At 42.2% G+C, this 23,659-nt stretch overlaps 2 protein-coding genes across 2 annotated transcripts; one reads left to right on the top strand and one right to left on the bottom strand.

Moving 5' to 3' along the window:
* Positions 1 to 14,040: 14,040 nt before the first annotated feature.
* bub1bb (BUB1 mitotic checkpoint serine/threonine kinase Bb) lies at positions 14,041 to 18,333 on the bottom strand. The gene is made up of 9 exons (XM_064928348.1): positions 18,092 to 18,333; positions 17,657 to 17,825; positions 17,345 to 17,404; positions 17,072 to 17,216; positions 16,773 to 16,969; positions 16,499 to 16,665; positions 16,179 to 16,375; positions 16,008 to 16,105; positions 14,041 to 15,793 (listed from the first exon to the last, which is right to left on the bottom strand). The coding sequence occupies exons 2-9, from the start codon at positions 17,797 to 17,799 to the stop codon at positions 15,523 to 15,525; spliced, it is 1,278 nt and encodes a 425-aa protein (XP_064784420.1). The 5' UTR covers positions 17,800 to 17,825; positions 18,092 to 18,333; the 3' UTR covers positions 14,041 to 15,522.
* Positions 18,334 to 18,498: 165 nt separating this feature from the next.
* On the top strand, positions 18,499 to 22,475 carry zfyve19 (zinc finger, FYVE domain containing 19). The gene is given in 12 exon segments (XM_064928347.1): positions 18,499 to 18,726; positions 18,860 to 18,981; positions 19,083 to 19,136; positions 19,230 to 19,393; positions 19,480 to 19,622; positions 19,764 to 19,869; positions 20,043 to 20,147; positions 20,150 to 20,269; positions 20,488 to 20,564; positions 20,823 to 20,924; positions 21,033 to 21,196; positions 21,328 to 22,475. Coding segments are annotated over 12 exon segments (1,287 nt in total). The 5' UTR covers positions 18,499 to 18,672; the 3' UTR covers positions 21,404 to 22,475.
* Positions 22,476 to 23,659: the final 1,184 nt, after the last annotated feature.

Genomic DNA, 23,659 nt, shown 5'->3' with positions numbered 1-23,659 from the left:
TAGATGGTCATTCACAACACTGCAATACATGGTCATTTAGAATACTGCAATACCTGGTCATTTAGAACGCTGTAATACACGGTCAATCAGAATGCTGAAATACAAGGCAATTTAGAACACTGTAATACACGGTCAATTAAAAGACTGTAATTTAGACCGTGGTAATATGCATAATTTAGAACACTGTAATACACTGTCATTTAGAACACTGTAAAACACAGTCAATTAAAAGACTGTAATTTAGAATGCTGTAATACACGGCCATTTAGAACGCTGTCATTTAGAACGCTGTAATACACGGTCATTTAGAACACTGTAGTACACGGTCATTTAGAACACTGTAATTTAGAACGCTGTTATACACGGTCATTTAGAACGCTGTCATTTAGAACGCTGTAATACACGGTCATTTAGAACACTGTAATACATGGTCATTTAGAACACTGTAATTTAGAACACTGTAATACACGATCATTTAGAACACTGTTATACACGGTCATTTAGAGCGCTGTAATACATGGTCAATTAGAATGCTGTAATATACGTTCATTTAGAACGCCGTAATACATGTTAATTTGGAACACTATAAATCCTGGTCATTTAGAACACTGTCATACCTGATCATTTAGAACACTGTAATACATTGGCACGTAGAACACTGTAATACACGGTCATTTAGAACACTGTAATACATTGGCACGTAGAACACTGTAATACAAGGTCATTTAGAACACTGTAATAGATGGTCATTCACAACACTGCAATACATGGTCATTTAGAATACTGCAATACCTGGTCATTTAGAACACTGTAATACATGATCATTTCGAACGCTGTAATAGACAGTCATTTATAACACTGTAATACATGGTCATTTATAACACTAATACATGGTAATTTTGAATACTGTAACACCTGGTCATTTAGAACACTGTAATACATGGTCATTTTATCATACTTTTGTGTACGTGTAATTGTTTGCTGTTGTTTTTGTCGCACTGCTTTGCTTCATCTTGGCCAGGTCGCAGTTGTAAATGAGAACTTGTTCTCTTCTGGCCTACCTGGTTAAACAAGGGTGAAATAAAAAATAAATAAAAAATGTAGTTTACTGTAATACATGGTAGTTTAGAACACTGTAATACACGGTAATTTAGAACGCTGTAATTTAGAATGCTGTAATACACGGTCATTTAGAACACTGTTATTTAGAATGCTGTAATACACGTTCATTTATAACGCTGTCATTCAGAATGCTGCAATACACGGTCACTTAGAACACTGTAAAAGACAGTAATTTAGAGCGCTGTAATATACGGTCAATTAGAGTGCTGTAATACACGGTCATTTAGAACGCTGTAATACACAGTCATTTAGAATGCTGTAATACACTGTCATTTAGAACACTGTAATGCCTGGTCATTTAGAACACTGTCATACCTGGTCATTTAGAACACTGTAATACATGGTCATTTAGAACACGGTAATACATGGTCAATTTGAACACTAAGACATGTTCATTCAGAACACTAATACACGGTCATTTATAACACTGTAATAGATGGTCATTCACAACACTGCAATACATGGTCATTTAGAACACTGTAGCACATGGTCATTTAGAACACTGCAACACCTGGTCATTTAGAACACTGCAATACGTGGTTATTTAGAAGACTAATACCTGGTCATTTAGAACACTGTAATACATGGTCATTTAGAACACTGTAATGCATGGTCATTTAGAACACTGTATTACATGGTCATTTAGAGCACTGTAATACATGGTCATTTAGAACACTAATTCGCGGTCATTCAGAACACTAATACACGGTCATTTAGAACACTGTAAAACATGGCCATTTAGAATGCATGGTCATTTAGAATACTGTAATACGTTGTCATTTTGAACGCTGTAATACACGGTCATTTATAACACTGTAATAGATTGTCATTCACAACACTGCAATACATGGTCATTTAGAACACTGTAATACCTTCGTCATTTAGAACACTGTAGTACCTGGTCATTTAGAACACTGCAATACATGGTTATTTAAAACGCTGTAATACATGGTCATTTAGAACACTGTAATACATGGTTATTTAGAACACTAATACCTGGTCATTTAGAACACTGTAATACATTTTCACGTAGAACACTGTATTACATGATAATTTAGAACTTGTGCTTCCGGGTTGGAGCGAGCGGTCGCATCTACACTTCGGTCCGCAGGTAGTATAACTTTTCATTACATTTCATTATAGTACAACGGTTTGATTTGTCTAATCTTAGCAATTTCTTCTTAGCTAGCTACATAGCCGTCTTTGTATCAAAGATAATTGCGTAATTATCGTATTTCGTCGTCCTAACGTAGTCTACACTGCTATCTGCCCAGCAGCTAGCTAACGTCCACCGTCTACCGAATACCAGCACTGTAGAAACTATTACACTCAACTGAACGACTTGATTCGTGTAGTGTTAGCTAGCTACATAGTTGTCTTTGCTGTCTTCATATCCAAGATAATTGTGTAGTTTAGAGTGTGTAGACTTAGAGTGATTATCTTAATTTACCGAGGCTAGCTAGCCAGCTATTTGTTGTCCTCAACGTAGGAGATACTGCTAGCTAGCTAGCCAACAGCTAGCCAACGTCTTCCGAATAGAACTTCAACAACCCGGTCAACATTCCGCTTCGCTCCACAGGTAGTATCACATTTTCATTTCACTTCATTACAGTACAACGGTTTGACTTGTTTGATCGTAGCTAGCTAGCTACATAGCCGTCTTTGTATCAAAGACAATTGTGTAGTCTAGAGCGATTTTCTAGGTTAGCTAGCCAGCTATTGTCGTTCTTTTAACGTAACGTAACGTAATCAACACTGCTAGCTAGCCAGCTAGCCCCCGAATAGCAGCACTGTAGAAACTATTACACTCAACGGAACGACTTGATTAGTGTAGTGTCAACAACGCAGCCACTGCCAGCTAGCCTACAAAGTCAACAACGCAGCCACTGCCAGCTAGCCTACTCCAGCAGTACTGTATCATTTCAATCATTTTAGTCAATAAGATTCTTGCTACGTAAGCTTAACTTTCTGAACATTCGAGACGTGTAGTCCACTTGTCATTCCAATCTCCTTTGCATTAGCGTAGCCTCTTCTGTAGCCTGTTAACTATGTGTCTATCTATCCCTGTTCTCTCCTCTCTGCACAGACCATACAAACGCTCCACACCCCGTTGGCCGCGGCCACCCTAATCTGGTGGTCCCAGCGCGCACGACCCACGTGGAGTTCCAGGTCTCCGGTAGCCTCTGGAACTGCCGATCTGCGGCCAACAAGGCAGAGTTCATCTCAGCCTATGCCTCACTCCAGTCCCTCGACTTCTTGGCACTGACGGAAACATGGATCACCACAGATAACACTGCTACTCCTACTGCTCTCTCTTCGTCCGCCCACTTGTTCTCGCACACCCCGAGAGCTTCTGGTCAGCGGGGTGGTGGCACCGGGATCCTCATCTCTCCCAAGTGGTCATTCTCTCTTTCTCCCCTTACCCATCTGTCTATCGCCTCCTTTGAATTCCATGCTGTCACAGTTACCAGCCCTTTCAAGCTTAACATCCTTATCATTTATCGCCCTCCAAGTTCCCTCGGAGAGTTCATCAATGAGCTTGATGCCTTGATAAGCTCCTTTCCTGAGGACGGCTCACCTCTCACAGTCCTGGGCGACTTTAACCTCCCCACATCTACCTTTGACTCATTCCTCTCTGCCTCCTTCTTTCCACTCCTCTCCTCTTTTGACCTCACCCTCTCACCTTCCCCCCCTACTCACAAGGCAGGCAATACGCTCGACCTCATCTTTACTAGATGCTGTTCTTCCACTAACCTCATTGCAACTCCCCTCCAAGTCTCCGACCACTACCTTGTATCCTGTTCCCTCTCGCTCTCATCCAACACTTCCCACACTGCCCCTACTCGGATGGTATCGCGCCGTCCCCCGCTACTCTCTCCTCTTCCATCCTATCATCTCTTCCCTCTGCTCATACCTTCTCCAACCTATCTCCTGATTCTGCCTCCTCAACCCTCCTCTCTTCCCTTTCTGCATCCTTTGACTCTCTATGTCCCCTATCCTCCAGACCGGCTCGGTCCTCCCCTCCCGCTCCGTGGCTCGACGACTCATTGCAAGCTCACAGAACAGGGCTCCGGGCAGCCGAGCGGAAATGGAGGAAAACTCGCCTCCCTGCGGACCTGGCATCCTTTCACTCCCTCCTCTATACATTTTCCTCCTCTGTCTCTGCTGCTAAAGCCACTTTCTACCACTCTAAATTCCAAGCATCTGCCTCTAACCCTAGGAAGCTCTTTGCAACCTTCTCCTCCCTCCTGAATCCTCCTTCCCCCCCCCTCTCCTCCCTCTCTGCAGATGACTTCGTCAACCATTTTGAAAAGAAGGTCGACGACATCCGATCCTCGTTAGCTAAGTCAAACGACACCGCTGGTTCTGCTCACACTGCCCTACCCTGTGCTCTGACCTCTTTCTCCCCTCTCTCTCCAGATGAAATCTCGCTTCTTGTGACGGCCGGCCGCCCAACAACCTGCCCACTTGACCCTATCCCCTCCTCTCTTCTCCAGACCATTTCCGGAGACCTTCTCCCTTACCTCACCTCGCTCATCAACTCATCCCTGACCGCTGGCTACGTCCCTTCCGTCTTCAAGAGAGCGAGAGTTGCACCCCTTCTGAAAAAACCTACACTCGATCCCTCCGATGTCAACAACTACAGACCAGTATCCCTTCTTTCTTTTCTCTCCAAAACTCTTGAACGTGCCGTCCTTGGCCAGCTCTCCCGCTATCTCTCTCAGAATGACCTTCTTGATCCAAATCAGTCACGTTTCAAGACTAGTCATTCAACTGAGACTGCTCTCCTCTGTATCACGGAGGCGCTCCGCACTGCTAAAGCTAACTCTCTCTCCTCTGCTCTCTTCCTTCTAGACCTATCGGCTGCCTTCGATACTGTGAACCATCAGATCCTCCTCTCCACCCTCTCCGAGTTGGGCATCTCCGGCGCGGCCCACGCTTGGATTGCGTCCTACCTGACAGGTCGCTCCTACCAGGTGGCGTGGCGAGAATCTGTCTCCTCACCATGCGCTCTCACCACTGGTGTCCCCCAGGGCTCTGTTCTAGGCCCTCTCCTATTCTCGCTATACACCAAGTCACTTGGCTCTGTCATAACCTCACATGGTCTCTCCTATCATTGCTATGCAGACGACACAAAATTAATCTTCTCCTTTCCCCCTTCTGATGACCAGGTGGCGAATCGCATCTCTGCATGTCTGGCAGACATATCAGTGTGGATGACGGATCACCACCTCAAGCTGAACCTCGGCAAGACGGAGCTGCTCTTCCTCCCGGGGAAGGACTGCCCGTTCCATGATCTCGCCATCACGGTTGACAACTCCATTGTGTCCTCCTCCCAGAGCGCTAAGAACCTTGGCGTGATCCTGGACAACACCCTGTCGTTCTCAACTAACATCAAGGCGGTGGCCCGTTCCTGTAGGTTCATGCTCTATAACATCCGCAGAGTACGACCCTGCCTCACACAGGAAGCGGCGCAGGTCCTAATCCAGGCACTTGTCATCTCCCGTCTGGATTACTGCAACTCGCTGTTGGCTGGGCTCCCTGCCTGTGCCATTAAACCCCTACAACTCATCCAGAACGCCACAGCCCGTCTGGTGTTCAACCTTCCCAAGTTCTCTCACGTCACTCCGCTCCTCCGCTCTCTCCACTGGCTTCCAGTTGAAGCTCGCATCCACTACAAGACCATGGTGCTTGCCTACGGAGCTGTGAGGGGAACGGCACCGCAGTACCTCCAGGCTCTGATCAGGCCCTACACCCAAACAAGGGCACTGCGTTCATCCACCTCTGGCCTGCTTGCCTCCCTACCACTGAGGAAGTACAGTTCCCGCTCAGCCCAGTCAAAACTGTTCGCTGCTCTGGCCCCCCAATGGTGGAACAAACTCCCTCACGACGCCAGGACAGCGGAGTCAATCACCACCTTCCGGAGACACCTGAAACCCCACCTCTTTAAGGAATACCTAGGATAGGATAAAAGTAATCCTTCTCACCCCCCCTTAAATGATTTAGATGCACTATTGTAAAGTGGCTGTTCCACTGGATGTCATAAGGTGAATTCACCAATTTGTAAGTCGCTCTGGATAAGAGCGTCTGCCAAATGACTTAAATGTAATGTAAATGTAGAACACTGTAATACATGGTCATTTAGAACACTGTAATACATGGTAATTTAGAACACTGTAATAGATGGTCATTTAGAACACTATAATACAAGGTCATTTAGAACACTGTAATACATTGTCACGTAGAACACTGTTATACCTGGTCATTTAGAACACTGTAATACATGGTCATTTAGAACACTGTAATACATGGTCATTTAGAACACTAATACACGGTCATTCAGAACACTGTAATTCATGGTCATTTAGAACACTAATACACGGTCATTTAGAACACTGTAATACACGGTCATTTAGAACACTGTAATACATGGTCATTTAGAACACTAATACACAGTCTTTCAGAACACTGTAATACATGGTCATTTAGAACACTAATACACGGTCATTTAGAACACTGTAATACACGGTCATTTAGAACACTGTAATACATGGTCATTTAGAACACTGTAATACATTTTCACGTAGAACACTGTATTACATGATAATTTAGAACACTGTAATACATGGTCATTTAGAACACTGTAATACATGGTAATTTAGAACACTGTAATACAAGGTCATTTAGAACACTGTAATACAAGGTCATTTAGAACACTGTAATACCTGGTTATTTAGAACACTGTAATACATGGTCATTTAGAACACTAATACACAGTCATTCAGAACACTGTAATACATGGTCATTTAGAACACTAATACACGGTCATTCAGAACACTGTAATACATGGTCATTTAGAACACTAATACACGGTCATTTAGAACACTGTAATACACGGTCATTTCAAACACTGTAATACATGGTCATTTAGAACACTGTAATACATTGTCACGTAAAACACTGTAATACATGGTCATTTAGAACACTGTAATACATGGTCATTTAGAACACTGTAATACATTGTCACGTAGAACACTGTAATACATGGTCATTTAGAACACTGTAATACATGGTAATTTAGAACACTGTAATACATGTTCATTTAGAACACTGTAATTCAAGGTCATTTAGAACACTGTAATACATTGTCACGTAGAACACTGTAATAACTGGTCATTTAGAACACTATAATACATGGTCATTTAGAACACTAATACACGGTCATTTAGAAAACTGCAATACATGGTCATTTAGAACACTAATACACGGTCTTTCAGAACACTGTAATACATGGTCATTTAGAACACTAATACACGGTCATTTAGAACACTGTAATACACGGTCATTCAGAACACTGTAATACATGGTCATTTATTTTCCTGACACCACACTCCGAGGGCCCTCACCTCCTCCCTGTAGGCCGTCTCGTCGTTGTTGGTAATCAAGCCTACCACTGTTGTGTCGTCCGCAAACTTGATGATTGAGTTGGAGGCGTGTGTGACCACGCAGTCGTGGGTGAACAGGGAGTACAGGAGAGGGCTCAAAACGCACCCTTGTGGGGCCCCAGTGTTGAGGATCAGCGGGGTTGAGATGTTGTTGCCTACCCTCACCACCTGGGGGCGGCCCGTCAGGAAGTCCAATACCCAGTTGCACAGGGCGGGGTCGAGACCCAGGGTCTCGAGCTTGATGAAGAGCTTGGAGGGTACTATGGTGGTCGTGCATACAGTGTGTGGAACCTGGCTTGATTTGTTTTTAAAAAGTCTGAATAGCGATCCTCCCTTTATTTATAACAATATGCATTCTGGCTTTGGCCTCTATGTTATTGTCTGGCTAATATTGTACTGTAATTCAAAATCAAACACGAGGCAATACAAACCTCTAAATGTGACTTTCGTCAAAGAAACTGACACATTACATTTAAGCAATAACGATAGTGACTTGCTGTGCTAGCCAGAGGCTGAACAGTACACATATATTGTTGTTTGTCATGCATTGTCATGCTTGATGAGGCTGCTACTGCTTCTGATTATTATAATGAGTCACCAGATGAACTGGGGGTAATGATACACGCATTCCAAAGTAGGCCTTTTTAACCTTTTATAGCTATAGTAATTCAATGGAAGCCTTTATCTTCATAAGAAACCACTTAAATTGCTTGCATTTCAATTTCAATGACATTTAGTCGGGTTACTCAGGATTTGCCCTGGGCAATATTCAAGAATGGGGTAGAGCGCCTCAGGACATTAGTGTTGACTGTGGTTGTGGTTGACTCAGTGAGTGGTCATCAGTGAGTGGTCAGAGCCCACATCAATTCTATGACCTGAGAACCTCAGAGTGAGCAGCAGCCCCTGAGTCCAAATCCTAACATTGTCAAGCATGACATGGCATTATTCTGAAATGATTAGCTGTCATACACCTGTCCCTTTTCTATGGCTAGTTCAGCATAACCCTACAATGAGCTACGTCAGGTCTTGCAAGGACTTCTGCTAAGTGAAGTAATGGCTTGGGCAGGAATTTTGACATTAACTGCTGTTGTAAATAAAACCAGACATAGCTTAAAAACACCAGCTGTGAGACATGGTCAAAATAGCCTGACTGTGTTTGCCTATCAAACTATCCGGGCCAGACAAAAGTCCCCTTCCTAGGGCCTTGCAAAACCCTATTAAGCATAGTTAGTAGCCTCTCCACAGCTGGCTTTAAGAAGAGAGAAGTATGGATTTTCTGCATCAAGAACTATCTGGATAAGTGTTTAATAAGTCATGCAGCAAACATTTCAGTAAGAATACAAATGATTCAGCTAAGATAGATAATTGCAATAACACTAAACATTGTATGTGTATCTATTCTCACAAAATTAACATTTTACTTTTGGGGACTCACCAGTTGAGAGGCACTCAGATCCAGTCAAAATGAAGGGTGAGGTCCATACAGTGTTTTGTGTGTGGGTTTCTATGTGAATTCCTCCAGCAGTAAATGTGATTTAGGATGTCCTTCCCTCTAGTTCCTTGGTGTAGCAGCAGCAGCCTGGTGGTAGGGGTCTCAGGGGAGTGACTAGGCCTGCTCTGCTGCTCACACAACCCAACTAAGGAGGCTGGATTTAACTTGCTAATTAGTCACCTATCTCCCACCCAGTTATCAAATCTGTCCTCTGAGCAGCCATGTATCCCATCATCACAGTGGATTACTTGTTACTATATCAGTAGGGTCAGACTGGACCTCCCTCGGACAATTAAGAAAATATGATGTTAAAATTAAGATTCTGGCTGATACAACATGACAAGTAGCTATATCATTGTGGGCGTTCTCAATAACAGAACAATTCAAGAACATCCTCCAGTTAGAGAATGTAATAATTTCATTTGAATAATTAAGATATATGTGGCCACATCAAATATGGTGAATTGAGTTAGTTTATGGCAGTTTGACAATGCAGCTCGTTGCACAGTGTTTGCTCCTTTAGCCTCCAGCAAGGGCTTGTGTAGAGCAGTATACTCAATGAGGAATTGAACAATTTTATGGTTGAGGGATGAGGCAAAAGTCTGGCTGCACAACCGATTGGCAAACGTACTGCAAATTGAGAAATCATGTGACTAAACGGAATAAAAAAGAAGAAACTACACTATGAGACAAAGATAAAAGCTTTGGAGCACCTTCAACAAAATTGTGGGAAAAAAGGCACTCACCTCCATGATTCATTGAATCAGATTGCTCATTCATCACAAAAACAACTGATATTGCCAACTACTTTATTGATATTTTCATTGGCAAGATTAGCAAATTTAGGCATGACATGCCAGCAACAACGAACACCCTCTTGCACTACACATCCAAGTATATCTGACCAAATTCAGAAAGACAAAAATTGTAATTTTGAATTCCATAAAGTGAATGTGGAAGAGGTGAAAAAAATGATTGTTGTCTAGCAACAATGATAAGCCAGCGGGGTCTGACAACTTGGATGGAAAATTACTGAGGATAATAGCGGACGATATTTCCATCTTCAATTTAAGCCTACGACATGCCTACTGCGCTCAGGCCTGGAGGGAAGCAAAAGTCATTCCTCTATCTAAGAATAGTAAAGCCCCCTTTACTGGCTCAAATATCCGACCAATCAGCCTGTTACCAACCCTTACTAAAATTTTAGAAAAAATGGTGTTTGACCAGATAAAAAGCTATTTTACAGTAAACCAATTAACAACAGACTTTCAGCACGCTGATAGGAAAGGAAATTCAACAAGCACAGCACTCACACAAATGACTGATGATTGGCTGAGAGAAATTGATGATAAAAAGATTATTGTGGCTGATTTGTTAACACTTTAGTGCGGCCTTTGACATTATCTGCTAAAAGAAAACACGTGTTATGGCTTAACACCCATTGCTATATTGTGGATAAAGAGTTACCTGTCTAACAAAACACAGAGGGTGTCCTTTAATGGAAGCAAATAGAATCAGGAATTCCCCAGGGCAGCTGTCTAGGCCCCTTACTTTTTTCAATCTTTACTAACGACATGCCACTGGCTTTGAGTGTCGATGTATGCGGATGACTCAACATTATAAACGTCAGCTACTACAACAACTGAAATGACTGCAACACAGAACAAAGAGCTGTAGTTAGTTTCAGAATGGGTGGCAAGGAATAAGTTAGTCCTAAATATTTCAAAAACAAAAAGCATTGTATTTCGGACAAATCATTGACTAAACCCTAAACCTCAACTAAATAATGTGGAAATTGAGAAAGTTGAGGTGACTAAACTGATTGGAGTAACCATGGATTGTAAACTGTCATGGTCAAAACATATTGACACAACAGTAGGCTAAGATGGGGAGAAGTCTGTCCATTAATAAAGCACTGCTCTACCTTCTTAAAAAGCACTATCAACAAGGCAGGTCCAACAGGCTCTAGTTTTGTCACACCTGGACTACTGTTCAGTCGTGTGGTCAGGTGCAACAAAGAGGGACTTAGGAAAATTGCTATTGTCTCAGAACAGGGCAGCATGGCTGGCACGTGGATGTACACAGAGAGCAAACATGAATAACATGCATGTCAATCTGTCCTGGCTCAAAGTAGAGGAGAGATTGACTTCATCACCACTTGTATTTGTGAGAGGTATTGACATGTTGAAAGCACCGAGCTGTCTGTTTAAACGACTACCACACAGCTCAGACACTCACGCATACCCCACAAGAGGTCTCTTCACAGTCCCCAAGTCCAGAACAGATTATGGGAGGCGCACAGTACTACATACAGCCATGCCTACATGGAACTCTATTTCACACAGGTAACTGATGCAAGCAATAGAATCAAATGCACCTTATGGAAGAGCGAGGACTGTAGAGCAACACAAACATAGGCACAGACACATGCATACACATGATAATATATGCACTATACACATGCGTACACATAGATTTTGTGTCGTAGATATGTGGTAGTGGGGTAGGGGCCTGAGGGCACACAGTGGTGTGAAATCTGTTATGAATGTATTGTAATGTTTATGAAATTGCATAACTGCCTTAATTTTGCTGGACGCCAGGAAGAGTAGCAGCAGCTAATGTGGATTCATAACAAATAAATACAAATACTCATCTCATATTCAATTGGAGGTTCAAATAACCTCAGTTGAAAAACATGCAAAGTAGCCCATATTTGAACTCTGCGCACTAGAACTCCTCATGCATGCCCTCTACTGACAGTGAGTCATACGACAGGCTCCAGTTCATCAGGCAACAATTATCACAAGACTCATCATAAACACATCACAAGACTGTTCACCCCGCTATCATCCAGAAGGCGAGGCCAGTACAGGCGCATCAAAGCAGGGACCGAGAGACTGAAAAACAGCTTCTATCTCAAGGCCATCAGACTGTTAAACAGCCACCACTAACATTGAGTGGCTGCTGCCAACATACTGACTCAACTCCAGCCACTTTAATAATTGAAAAATGTATGTAAAAAATGTATCACTAGCCACTTCAAACAATGCCACTTAATATAATGTTCTCATACCCTACATTACTCATCTCATATGTATATACTGTACTCTATACCTCAGCCACGCTCAAGGTCCTAAACGATATCTTAACCGCCATCGAATAGAAACATTACTGTGCAGCCATATTCATTGATCTGGCCAAGGCTTTCGACTCTGTCAATCACCACATCCTCATCGGCAGACTCGACAGCCTTGGTTTCTCAAATGATTGCCTCGCCTGGTTCACCAACTACTTCTCTGATAGAGTTCAGTGTGTCAAATTGGAGGGTCTGCTGTCCAGACCTCTGGCAGTCTCTATGGGGGTGCCACAGGGTTCAATTCTTGGACCGACTCTCTTCTCTGTATACATCAATGATGTCGCTCTTGCTGCTGGTGAGTCTCTGATCCAACTCTACGCAGACGACACCATTCTGTATACTTCTGGCCCCATCTTTGGACACTGTGTTAACAACCCTCCAGTCAAGCTTCAATGCCATACAACTCTCCTTCCGTGGCCTCCAATTGCTCTTAAATACAAGTAAAACTAAATGCATGCTCTTCAACCGATCGCTGCCTGCACCTGCCCGCCTGTCCAACATCACTACTCTGGACGGCTCTGACTTAGAATACGTGGACAAATACCTCGGTGTCTGGTTAGACTGTAAACTCTCCTTCCAGACCCACATCAAACATCTCCAATCCAAAGTTAAATCTACAATTGGCTTCCTATTTCGCAACAAAGCATCCTTCACTCATGCTGTCAAACATACCCGTGTAAAACTGACCATCCTACCAATCCTCGACTTCGGCGATGTCATTTACAAAATAGCCTCCAATACCCTACTCAACAATCTATCACAGTGCAATCTTATTTGTCACCAAAGCCCCATATACTACCCACCATTGCGACCTGTACGCTCTCGTTGGCTGGCCCTCGCTTCATACTCGTCGCCAAACCCGCTGGCTCCATGTCATCTACAAGAACCTGCTAGATAAAGTCCCCTCTTATCTCAGCTCGCTGGTCACCATAGCATCACCCACCCGTAGCACGAGCTCCAGCAGGTATATCTCTCTGGTCACCCCCAAAACCAATTCTTTCTTTGGCCGCCTCTCCTTCCAGTTCTCTGCTGCCAATGACTGGAACGAACTACAAAAATCTCTGAAACTGGAAACACTTATCTCCCTCACTAGCTTTAAGCACCAACTGTCAGAGCAGCTCACAGATTACTGCACCTGTACATAGCCCAAACAACTACCTATTTCCCTACTGTATTTATTTTGCTCCTTTGCACCCCATTGTTTTTTATTTCTACTTTGCACATTCTTCCACTGCAAATCTACCATTCGTGTTATTTTACTTGCTATATTGTATTTACTTTGCCACCATGGCCTTTTTTTGCCTTTACCTCCCTTATCTCACCTCATTTGCTCACATCATATATAGACTTGTTTATACAGTATTATTGACTGTATGTTTGTTTTACTCCATGTGTAACTCTGTGTCGCTGTATGTGTCGAACTGCTTTGCTTTATCTTGGCCAGGTCGCAATTGTAAATGAGAACTTGTTCTCAACTTGCCTTCCTGGTTAAATAAAGGTGAAATAAATAAAAAATATATAATCTACTGCATCTTGCCATCTTTAAGTAATACATTTATCACTAGCCACTTTAAACAATGCCACTTTTATATGTTTACATACCCTACATTACTCATCTCATATGTATATACTGTACTCGATACCATCTACTGCATCTTGCCTATGCTGTTCTGTACCATCACTCATTCATATATTTTTATGCACATATTATTCATCCCTTTACACTTGTGTGTATAAGGTAGTTGTTGTGAAATTGTTAGGTTAGATTACTCGGTTATCACTGCATTGTCGGAACTAGAAGCACAAGCATTTCGCTACACTCGCATTAACATCTGGTAACCATGTGTATGTGACAAATGAAATTTTATTTGAACCTTTATTTCTAATTTATTTAAAAAATTGTCACCAGAGCTGTGGGGGTACATTTTAACCGACAGAATCAGTCAATAGTTTGGACATGCCTACTCATTCCAGGGTTTTTTCTAGTTTTACTATTTTTTACATTGTAATAGTGAAGACATCAAAACTATTAAATAGCATCCCGGAGTCACCGCTTCACTGTTGACGTTGAGACCGGTGTTTGGCAGGTACTATTTAATGAAGCTGCCAGTTGAGGACTTGTGAGGCGTCTGTTTCTCAAACGAGACACGAATGTACTTGTCCTCTTGTTCAGTTGTGCACCAGAGCCTCCCACTCCTCTTGCTATTCTGGTTAGAGCCAGTTTGTGCTGTCCTGTGAAGCCTGTAATCGAACCCACAAATGCTGATGCTCCAGATACTCAACTAGTCGAAAGAAGGCCAGTTTTATTACTTCTTTAATCAGACAAGTTTTTAGCTTTGCTAAAATAATTGCAAAAGGGATTTCTAATGAACAATTAGCCTTTTAAAATGATACTTGGATTAGCTAACACAACGTGCCATTGGAACACAGGAGTGATGGTTGCTCATGGACCTCTGTATGCCTATGTAGATATTCAATGTTAAAATCTGCAGTTTCCAGCTACAATAGTCATTTACAACATGAACAATGTCTACACTGTATTTCTGATCTATTTTATGTTATTTTAATGGACAAATAATGTGCTTTTCTTTCAAAAACAAGGACATTTCTAAGTGACCCCAAACTTTTGAACGGTAGTGTATGTTGATTTGTTGTGTATGTTGACCTTTTAGGTTACTACATGATTCCATGTGTTATTTCATAGTTTGTTGTATTCAATATTATTCTACAATGTAGAAAAGCGCAAAAATAAACAATAACCCTTGAATGAGTAGGTGTGCCCAAACTTGACTGGTAATATATATATGGGACAGCAGGGTATCCTAGTGGTTAACGCTTTGGACTAGTAACCGAAAGGTTGCAAGTTCAAATCCCCAAGCTGACATGGTACATATGTCGTTCTGCCCCTGAACAGGTAGTTAACCCACTGTTCCTAGGCTGTCATTGAAAATAAGAATGTTCTTAACTGACTTTCCTGGTTAACTAAAGGTAAAATAAAAAAAATACACAACAGTGACAGCTATGCATCGATATGAATTGAACCGTGTCATTCTCACACCCTGCCTACACCACTGAAAGGTTAATTACACTGGGAGGTTACATGAAGCAGGCAAATAAATAATAAAGAGGAAAGAAAGACAGATACATAGTGTGTTATTAGTGGTCCCGTCTGGCTCAGTTAGTAGAGCATGACCCTTGTGGGTTTGACTCCCACAGTGGACAAGTTTGGAACTTTTTATATACACAAACTCTAAAATACATACATGATGACACTGATAGTCTCCTACCTAATAATAAAACACTGAACATGTCCTTGTTGAAATGTGTCAGTTTGGAAGACCAGAGCCCGCTTGCTCTTCCTTGCCACTGCCCCCTGACTCCAAGGCCTTCTTCTGTCGGTAGCGCTCAGCCCGCAGTTCCTCAAAGCAGAACTCGGAGGCGCCACTGAGCAGTAGCTTCTTGCAGTACATGCTCTGCTCCAGAGCTTTCCCCTCTTCCTGCTGCTGTTGCTGCAGTCTCTTCAGAGGAGTCTCATCCCCACAGGGCTTCCGTGCAGACAACACTGAATTCACCGCTGGGTTGATCTTACACGGTGTCCTGGAGGAATAAGGTGTCAGAACAAATAATTAAAACACAGCTGGAGCAGAAACAAACTATGCCAAAGGCATACAGCTCAGGGTTACTGCTGGGTTTAAGTCACAATTTATTGCTCGACCTACATTTCTTTGAATAGAAAAATGGATCTTTGCTGTTCCAGCCGCACTAGTTAATTCAGTTAGTTATGATTAAGATGATCTCAGTTTACACTCACATAGCTGGAGGCTGATCCGACTCCTCCACAAAGGGCTGGAAGTTTGGCTTGCTGGGCAGAGCCACAACACTGTGACCAAACCTGGACTTCATTGGCATCTACAATATAGCACACACAAATTCAGTCATAAATTATAACAAGCCTTAAGTCCCATTACTGTGTCTCTCATACCTTTACGTCGCTCCATTTCTCAGGCCTCTGCTCGTTCTCCTTGAATCTCGATGGGGGTGGGGCCATCCAAGATTCCAACTTTGGTTCAGAGGGCTCAGCACTGACAGCCTTGTTCTCATCAAAGATCACAAGGCAACTGTTTTGACCACTGCTGGCCAGAGCTGGTGGGCCTTGTAACTGTAGGCTTCGTGAATTACCTGTGAACAAACAAGTAATATAGTCAAAAATCATAAATATATTCTTCTTTATGACACTACATAACCCAACATGACACTTTAACCTGGAATGATTTATCATTTTGAAAAGAGACCTGTGCTTACTGCTTAGTGCTGCACCAACTCTACTAATGGGTGCAACAGCCTTTTTCTTCCCCCTGTGTTTTAGATCCACCAGAGAAACCCGCTCAGGCTTTGCTGCCTCAGCTTCCTCCTCCTCGTCATTCACCATTCCAGACATCACCTGCCGGGACACACGCGCCTGCAAAGCCCTGCAGCAGGTGACACAAAATATTGAATTATGCTAGGAAAACTAAAACCTCCTCAAACAGCATGGAAGTCGATCCAAGTAAAAAAAATAATTAAAGTAGATCCATACTTGTGGAACTGTAGGAGTTTCTCCAGAGGTTCAGCCCCACGCTTGAAGCCCTCCTGGTAGACACTGTCTGCTGTTCGAGAGTTACCCTGATGCTCATACTCCTCAGACCAGGCAATGTAGAAGGAAGCCTGTTGTACTCCTATTCCCTGGGCTCGCATATATCTGTAGATATCCAAAGGCTCGTGACCGCTCTCTGCCTAATACAGGAAGACAGAGTACATACAGTCATGAATACAACTTGTTTGATTGACACTTGTCACATGATAAAGCTGTATGAACAAAGGACAAAGGTTACTTACAAATTTGATCCATAGGTCAACATAACGGCTGTCATTGTGATATTTATTTTCCTCTGTAAAGCACATCACAGCTCTCTCCAAAAGCACGTTAAGGTTACTCTCCTTTCCTCCCTGTGGATAGGTCTGCTCTGTCCATTTAACATACCTGTTCAAAAGGCACCATGTTATCTGGCTACAATAATGACATTATCAATGAACATTAAGGACATTCACACTGCAATATTCATTCATGTATGATCACAGTTTTGGCCAGAGTAATCCTTTTCATCTTACCGATCCCAAACATCAAGGGGGTCATCTCCATCATACACTCTCAGTTCAGACTCAAAAGCCCTGAAGACAACAAACACATTGGTTGAACACAAAACAATAGGCCTTTTTGCAGATTTGTCAACACTAAACTCACACCATTCAGTCAAGCCAAGAACCAGAATGCCTTGTGGAACTGCCCCAAAACTGGTTATTTAATGTTAGATAGCTAGTAAGCAAAATTCCCACTTTATGCTGTCTCTTCCTCCCATCCCAAGCACGGCACTTAAAGCCCTGTTTGTAGATAGTTAAGTACTTTAATAAAGGCATCCTTACTGTTTGTGTTGGATGGTGGCAGAGCTCGAACCCTCTTGCTGTTGACTGAGTGCCTGGTGTAAAACTGATATGGCCCGACCTTTCTTCAAGGGCTGGATGTTCTCTTTGCAAAGTTCCCAGTCTGCCTCTCCACCTTCTGCCATGTTGGTTCTGTAAGTCAGCTAGCTAGCTACAATAACAGCAGACACAAACAATGACAAGCCACACAAGTACATCTCTTGGACAACTTGTAATATTTTACAAGGCACGTAACAAGCAAGGTATCACGCTTTGAAATGTGTTTGCAAAATCGCAAGCTACAGTAGTTACATAACAATAACTAGCTCGGTGGCTAGCGTTAGCCAAGTTAGCCACAGTAGCTAGCTGGTTAGCTAGCGACTACAAAGCTAGGTTTCCAAATCGTATTAGGCTAACGTTATATCAAACATATCTTACCGTGCTAGATATATATATATTTTCTTCAACAACTTTCTTGATAAAATATGTATATTTTTTGTGAAAGTTAAAAAACACTGGACTGGGTCGTTGTCCTTTTCATGCTGGTTGCTCTGTGTCTTTTGAACTCGAACCGCGAGAAGATTTGGACAAAGATGATTGGATGGTCACACCCAACGATGTTAGTAAACGAGAAACTCGTTTGAAAAAATCTATGTGTTTTTCGCCGATAATATATTATTTCCGGTGGATACGAAAACCATTCAGATATAATATCTTCCATAAAAAAATATGTTTGCTTTACATTTATATTTTAGGACTACATTTATCATGTGGCTGCACGCTCACGGAATACTTGGTTGAAGATGGCCAGTTATATTTTGAACCTAGACTTAATGTACATGCAACTTCCGGTGGACTTCCTGATTGATCAATGGATTTTTCTTGGATAGTCTAAACAAATCTAGCTATGAAGTAGTTAGTTTTATGTTTATTTGACAAATAACTGTATCATACGTAGATGGCATGACGATAGCAGTAGTGGCAGTTCAACCAGATTACATTACTCTAAATGCGGCGAAATGGACAACCGTTGCTATTGTTGTGCATCAAAGTTCACTCTCTTCAGGAAGGAGGTTTGTTTCTACCCCCTAGTAACGTTACTCATTTTCAGTTGCTGTAGTTACCTGAATATTTGACTGCCTATAATTGTCAAATCATCTGGTACAGGTTCGAACTGTTTTATGTTTTAATTGTCATCTTTTACAGCTGGGCTGTAAGAACTGTGGGCGTTCATTTTGCTCGGGTTGCCTGACTTTCAACGCAGTGGTGCCTCGCTGTGGCAACACCCAGCAGAAGATCTGCAAGCAATGTCATGGGAATCTCACAAGGTGGAGTGTAGTTTTGCTTTTCTACCAAAACATTATGCCTATTCAATAACATGATATTTGATGCGCTGGTTTTGCTTGCTCTCTGAATATTGTTTTGGCAGTGGAGAAAACCAAAATAATGCCGCAAGATGGTCCCCTCCTGAAAACTACAAAAAGTGAGTACAGGTGGTTTGATGAGTCAGTCGACTGTTCACTATATGTTGCTTATCGGTAGATATCATAACGCCTTTTATATTGTGTTCGCGCAGACGTGTTGCTGCTCTTGAGGCCAAACAAGGACAACCGATACCACCCCCTGAAACAGGGGGCAGCAGAAATGCCAAACTAGGCCTCATTCCAACCAAACATCTGAGTAAAGAGGACCTGGCCATCGCTGAGAGGCTGCAAAAGCTGAAAGAGGACACCAAACCAAGTGAGCATTGTCTAACACACTATGTTCCAATAGGCCTATATCTTTACTGATACCTGAAATGATATCTGTGGCCAACCTTTGTTTAGAGTCCATCCCGTCAGAAAAAGAGATTGAATCCCGTCTGGCTGCCCTGAAGGCTCCTCTTCAGCCTGTACCCTCTGCAGGGGAGATGGAGGACCGCTTGGCAGCCTTACAGGGAAGACCTCCTCCCTCCCAAGCCCTTGTACCTGTGAGTCTGAGCATTAGACTACACATATTAAGCAAACACTTTGTGTTGCTGCTATTTGACCTCATTCATACTGTATCCAAATTCTTCAGGTCTTACTGAAGTCCCATTATTGCAATAAGTTAGTTTTGTGGCTCTGTGCAGGTACACCAGCCCCCTGATGTTCGGACCTCAACAGAACAAGCCAATGACCTGATCACTCAGTTGTCAGAGGAAGTTGTCATAGACACCCAACAACCAAATCCTGAAGGTATTTGGATTCTTCCCATTTGTAACTGTATCAACTTTAATGAAAAGTGTTATGTGTTATGTGAGATATTACTGTAGATTAGTCTTTATTCAAAGATAGCAATTAAATGGCTTCCTACTCTATCAAGCTGTTGTAAATGCTGAATCTATTTTCCAACCATGTTTCCATTCAAGGTGTGGATGGCCCCATGAATGACTTGAATAAGCAGGAGGGGGATAGGCTGGAAGAGAACCTGGATAATGGGGGTGGGCTGCAGGATGCAGCCAGGCAGCTGGAGGATAAAAGAACCGCCTGCTGGCCGACGCCATGGAGGACCTGAGACGGGACCGCTGCTCCCAGGAACAGGTTCTACAGATGGCCAAGAGGCTGGCCCAGCTCAAGGGACAGGACCCTGACAAGGGTAAATTACTAAATGTAGATATTAACCCCCCCCCCCTCCCCCATATAAATACTTCATACAGAATCACATCATAGCTATGAGAGAAAGAGAGGAGAGGAAACCATATTTCAACAGTCACTGGAATGCTTCAGTGTGGTCAAATCTGTGTTCTTGTTTATGTGATGTGTCATCTGTGTTGTATTGTTGTGCTGTAACAGTGTTCTGTCATGTTGTTTCAGTCACAATGGAAGACTTCCAACACCCTGACAGCGAGGACGAGACTGAGGAAGAGGCCGTGACGAGGATACTGAAAAAGGTCTGCAACTAAAAGCAGAACCTACTTTGAATATGTACTTTATTTCAACGGAGTCCTTGTTCTTTTACATTCCTACCCATAGTGGCGATGCATATCAACCTCTCTTAAGATAGTGCTACTTTTCATAACCACATGGGACTGCTGTTTTGCCATTTTATTTATAATAGTCATAAATGAAAGAGACAATTGAAGCTGTGATCTGGTAAAGGTAAATATGAATGATAAAGCAAACTGTGGTCATTTTTTACTCATTCCCAGCTCACGGAAGAAGCTGCATTAGATGAGGCCAGTGGCTACAACATACCTCCTGAGCACAGTGGCCCTAGGAACATAGAGAAGACAGACACTCGCATGAAACCGGTAATAAACCTGCAGTCCTCCTTATACACACTTCATAGAATTCCACAAGTAAATTGCAGATAGTAAAAGAACAAAATTAAATATATATTTGTTTAATCTATGTTATAGACACCAGTTCCTTCAACGTCGTCGAGAACCCCAGCAGCTGTCGTAACCTGTCAGGATTTAGACAGTGATGAGGATGAGCTTCCCTGGTGCTCCATCTGTAACCAGGACGCCTCCATCCGCTGTCACACCTGTGATGGTGATTTGTACTGCAACCGCTGCTTCAGGTACTGCACAATACTACTACTATGGCCACATAACTCAAGCAAATCATTGCATTAACATCATTGCAGTAATTTACGAGAAAGTTAGATTCCCTGCGATTCATCCTGGTGTTTTTGTAATGTTTTTTTCCTAGGGAGGGCCATGATAAGTATGTCAGGAAAGAGCACCACACAGCTAGTTACACGGCACCTAAGAAGAAGACGACGTGAGACTGCAGGGGCTGGCACCACTACTATCTGGATGGTCACTCCTGAGAGATGTGTACTATATCTTTAAGGAGCTGGACAGTTTTCTTGGAATTCCGCAAGATCACAAAGCGAAGGCTGATCCAAACATTACTACCTGTCTTACAAAGAGACCAAGAAGAAACCCTGCTTATGTTGCTAATCTAGTGTAATATGCAGCAATCTATCAAGTGTCGTTAAAGATTGCTTCAAAGTGGCTATTCTAGGGGGTAACATTATGGGGTTGCAGCAGCATAATTCAATGCTTAAGATAGCAACAGAATAACTATTGTAGATTCACATGATGTAATGTGGACTGTTGCCAATAATATGTAGTATTTGTGTAATATCAATTTCCCTTTAATATGTGGTGTAAGTCTAACTTACTCTCACAATTGTTAAACATTGTATTTTAATGTTACCCTAACCCTTTGGATTTTGGTCCAATTAAATAAAGGTGTCTGGGCTATTTGATGTGCTACCTCAATTGTCTCAGAGGCTTAGTTATGAGCAGTGTGGTTTGATTTGATAATGCACTTTAATTGGCTTGCAGATATCTTATTTGTTGTCATGATACTGAGATAGATGCTGAGTTGGGGACAATAACAACAACATGCACACATGTCACAGAAACACAAGTTTCTCATTTGGGATGATGTCAGCTTCTCACTAGAGGCCCATAGAGGTGCTAGTATAAAAGGATTAGTGAAGGCTTTGTTTTCTTTTGGCAGGCAGGGTAGTCTCGGACATTATTGTTGTTTCCTGTAGCTGCGTGTAATGTAGATATAAGGGATGTAAACAATGTCTGAGAGATTTGAAGTGAATTACCTCGGCTAACTTGTACATCCGCACATAGACTCGGTACTGGTACCCCCTGTATATAGCCTTGTTATTTTACTTTTAATTATTTTTTACTTTACTTTATTTGGTAAATATTTTCCGAACTCTTACTTGAACTGCACTGTTGGTTAAGGGCATGTAAGTAAGCATTTCACGGTAAGGTCTACACTTGTATTCGGCGCATGTGACAAATAAAGTTTGATTTGATGAAAAGTGATTTCCTGTTGGCTTTTTTTGCTGTGTGGCAACCACTAATATAACAACAAAACATTTTCACTCTTTTGGCATACCCATAGAATTAGGAATTAGAATACTGAGTATACAAAACATTAAGAACTATTTCCATGACAGACTGACTGGGATGAATATTAGGAAGGTGTACCTAATGTTTGGTATACTCAGTGGAATTTAATAGGATCTCTTTGGACATACCCCTCTAGGGGCTCTCCAATCATACACTAGGACAGCCACAGTTTCAGAAAGGTTGGAAAGGAGGATGAAAAATCAGGAGAATTACTTTAATGGAGCTCTTTGCCAAATTACCTTTAGTGTATGACAGACAGAGAGAAGGGCAGAGTGCAGTTTTATCAGGGTACATTACTGTCTGGCTCACTCTGGAGAGCCATAATGAAGCTCACCTCCAGGGATTTAGTCCATTAAGGCCCAGATAAAGGCCCTCTCTGTGTTTGCTTACCTTGGTTATCCCACACAGTGACCACAGGAAGGAAATGGACAGTCATAATGGATGCATATAGAGATAATGGACCACGTATATGCTATAGTTGTTGCCTGTGCTGCTGACATGCTGTCATTTTCAGTCAAGTCATATGTTTCAATTAGACACTACCTCTGATCACAAATAAAAGGAATTTCAGACTCATAGTGAGAATGAGAATATGTATGACTTCATAAGCGTAGGAGGGAGAGTGATGTAATTTAACCAAAAAAACATGAATTTATGTGTTTTATGTGTAATATGTGTAGAAACATCTGTGTGTTGCAAACATGCAGAAACAAGGTGCAAACATGCAGAAACAAGGTGCAAACATGCAGAAACAAGGTGCAAACATGCAGAATTGTTAGAGCGATTTTAGAGTGCTTAAAACGTAACATTGCCCCTCAATAATGCTGATTTATCCACTGGTGTTGAGTGGAATTATATTTTGAAGGGTGAAAACAGTATTGGAAAGGTTGGCAGTACCATTGTGTAGCAAAACTGCCTTAGGGCTGTGGGGGCTGCCATTCCCGTTGCCCTACTTCTGCTGCCATTGACTATTCAATCTCTTCCTCTCGTCTCTTATAGAGTTTTCAATGTGAAGCGTGTAGCTTTAAGAACAATGCTGTTTTGATGTTTATTATACACTGACTAGCTTTATCCTTCTACAAAATGACAAGTCAGCC

This window comes from Oncorhynchus masou, chromosome 21 (assembly GCF_036934945.1).
Source record: "Oncorhynchus masou masou isolate Uvic2021 chromosome 21, UVic_Omas_1.1, whole genome shotgun sequence".
Lineage (NCBI taxonomy): Eukaryota > Metazoa > Chordata > Actinopteri > Salmoniformes > Salmonidae > Oncorhynchus > Oncorhynchus masou.
This window is presented reverse-complemented; position numbering and strand designations above follow the sequence as displayed.

What these genes read in the sequence shown, in the direction of transcription:
- bub1bb (XM_064928348.1), bottom strand. Translation starts at nt 17,799, where the DNA reads ATGGCAGAAGGTGGAGAGGCAGACTGGGAACTTTGCAAAGAGAACATC. An exon ending in AAACTCCTACAGTTCCACAA is followed by an intron (nt 16,666 to 16,772) that starts GTATGGATCTAC and finishes CACCTGCTGCAG; the next exon opens with GGCTTTGCAGGCGCGTGTGT. An exon ending in AGTTGGTGCAGCACTAAGCA is followed by an intron (nt 16,376 to 16,498) that starts GTAAGCACAGGT and finishes GTTTGTTCACAG; the next exon opens with GTAATTCACGAAGCCTACAG.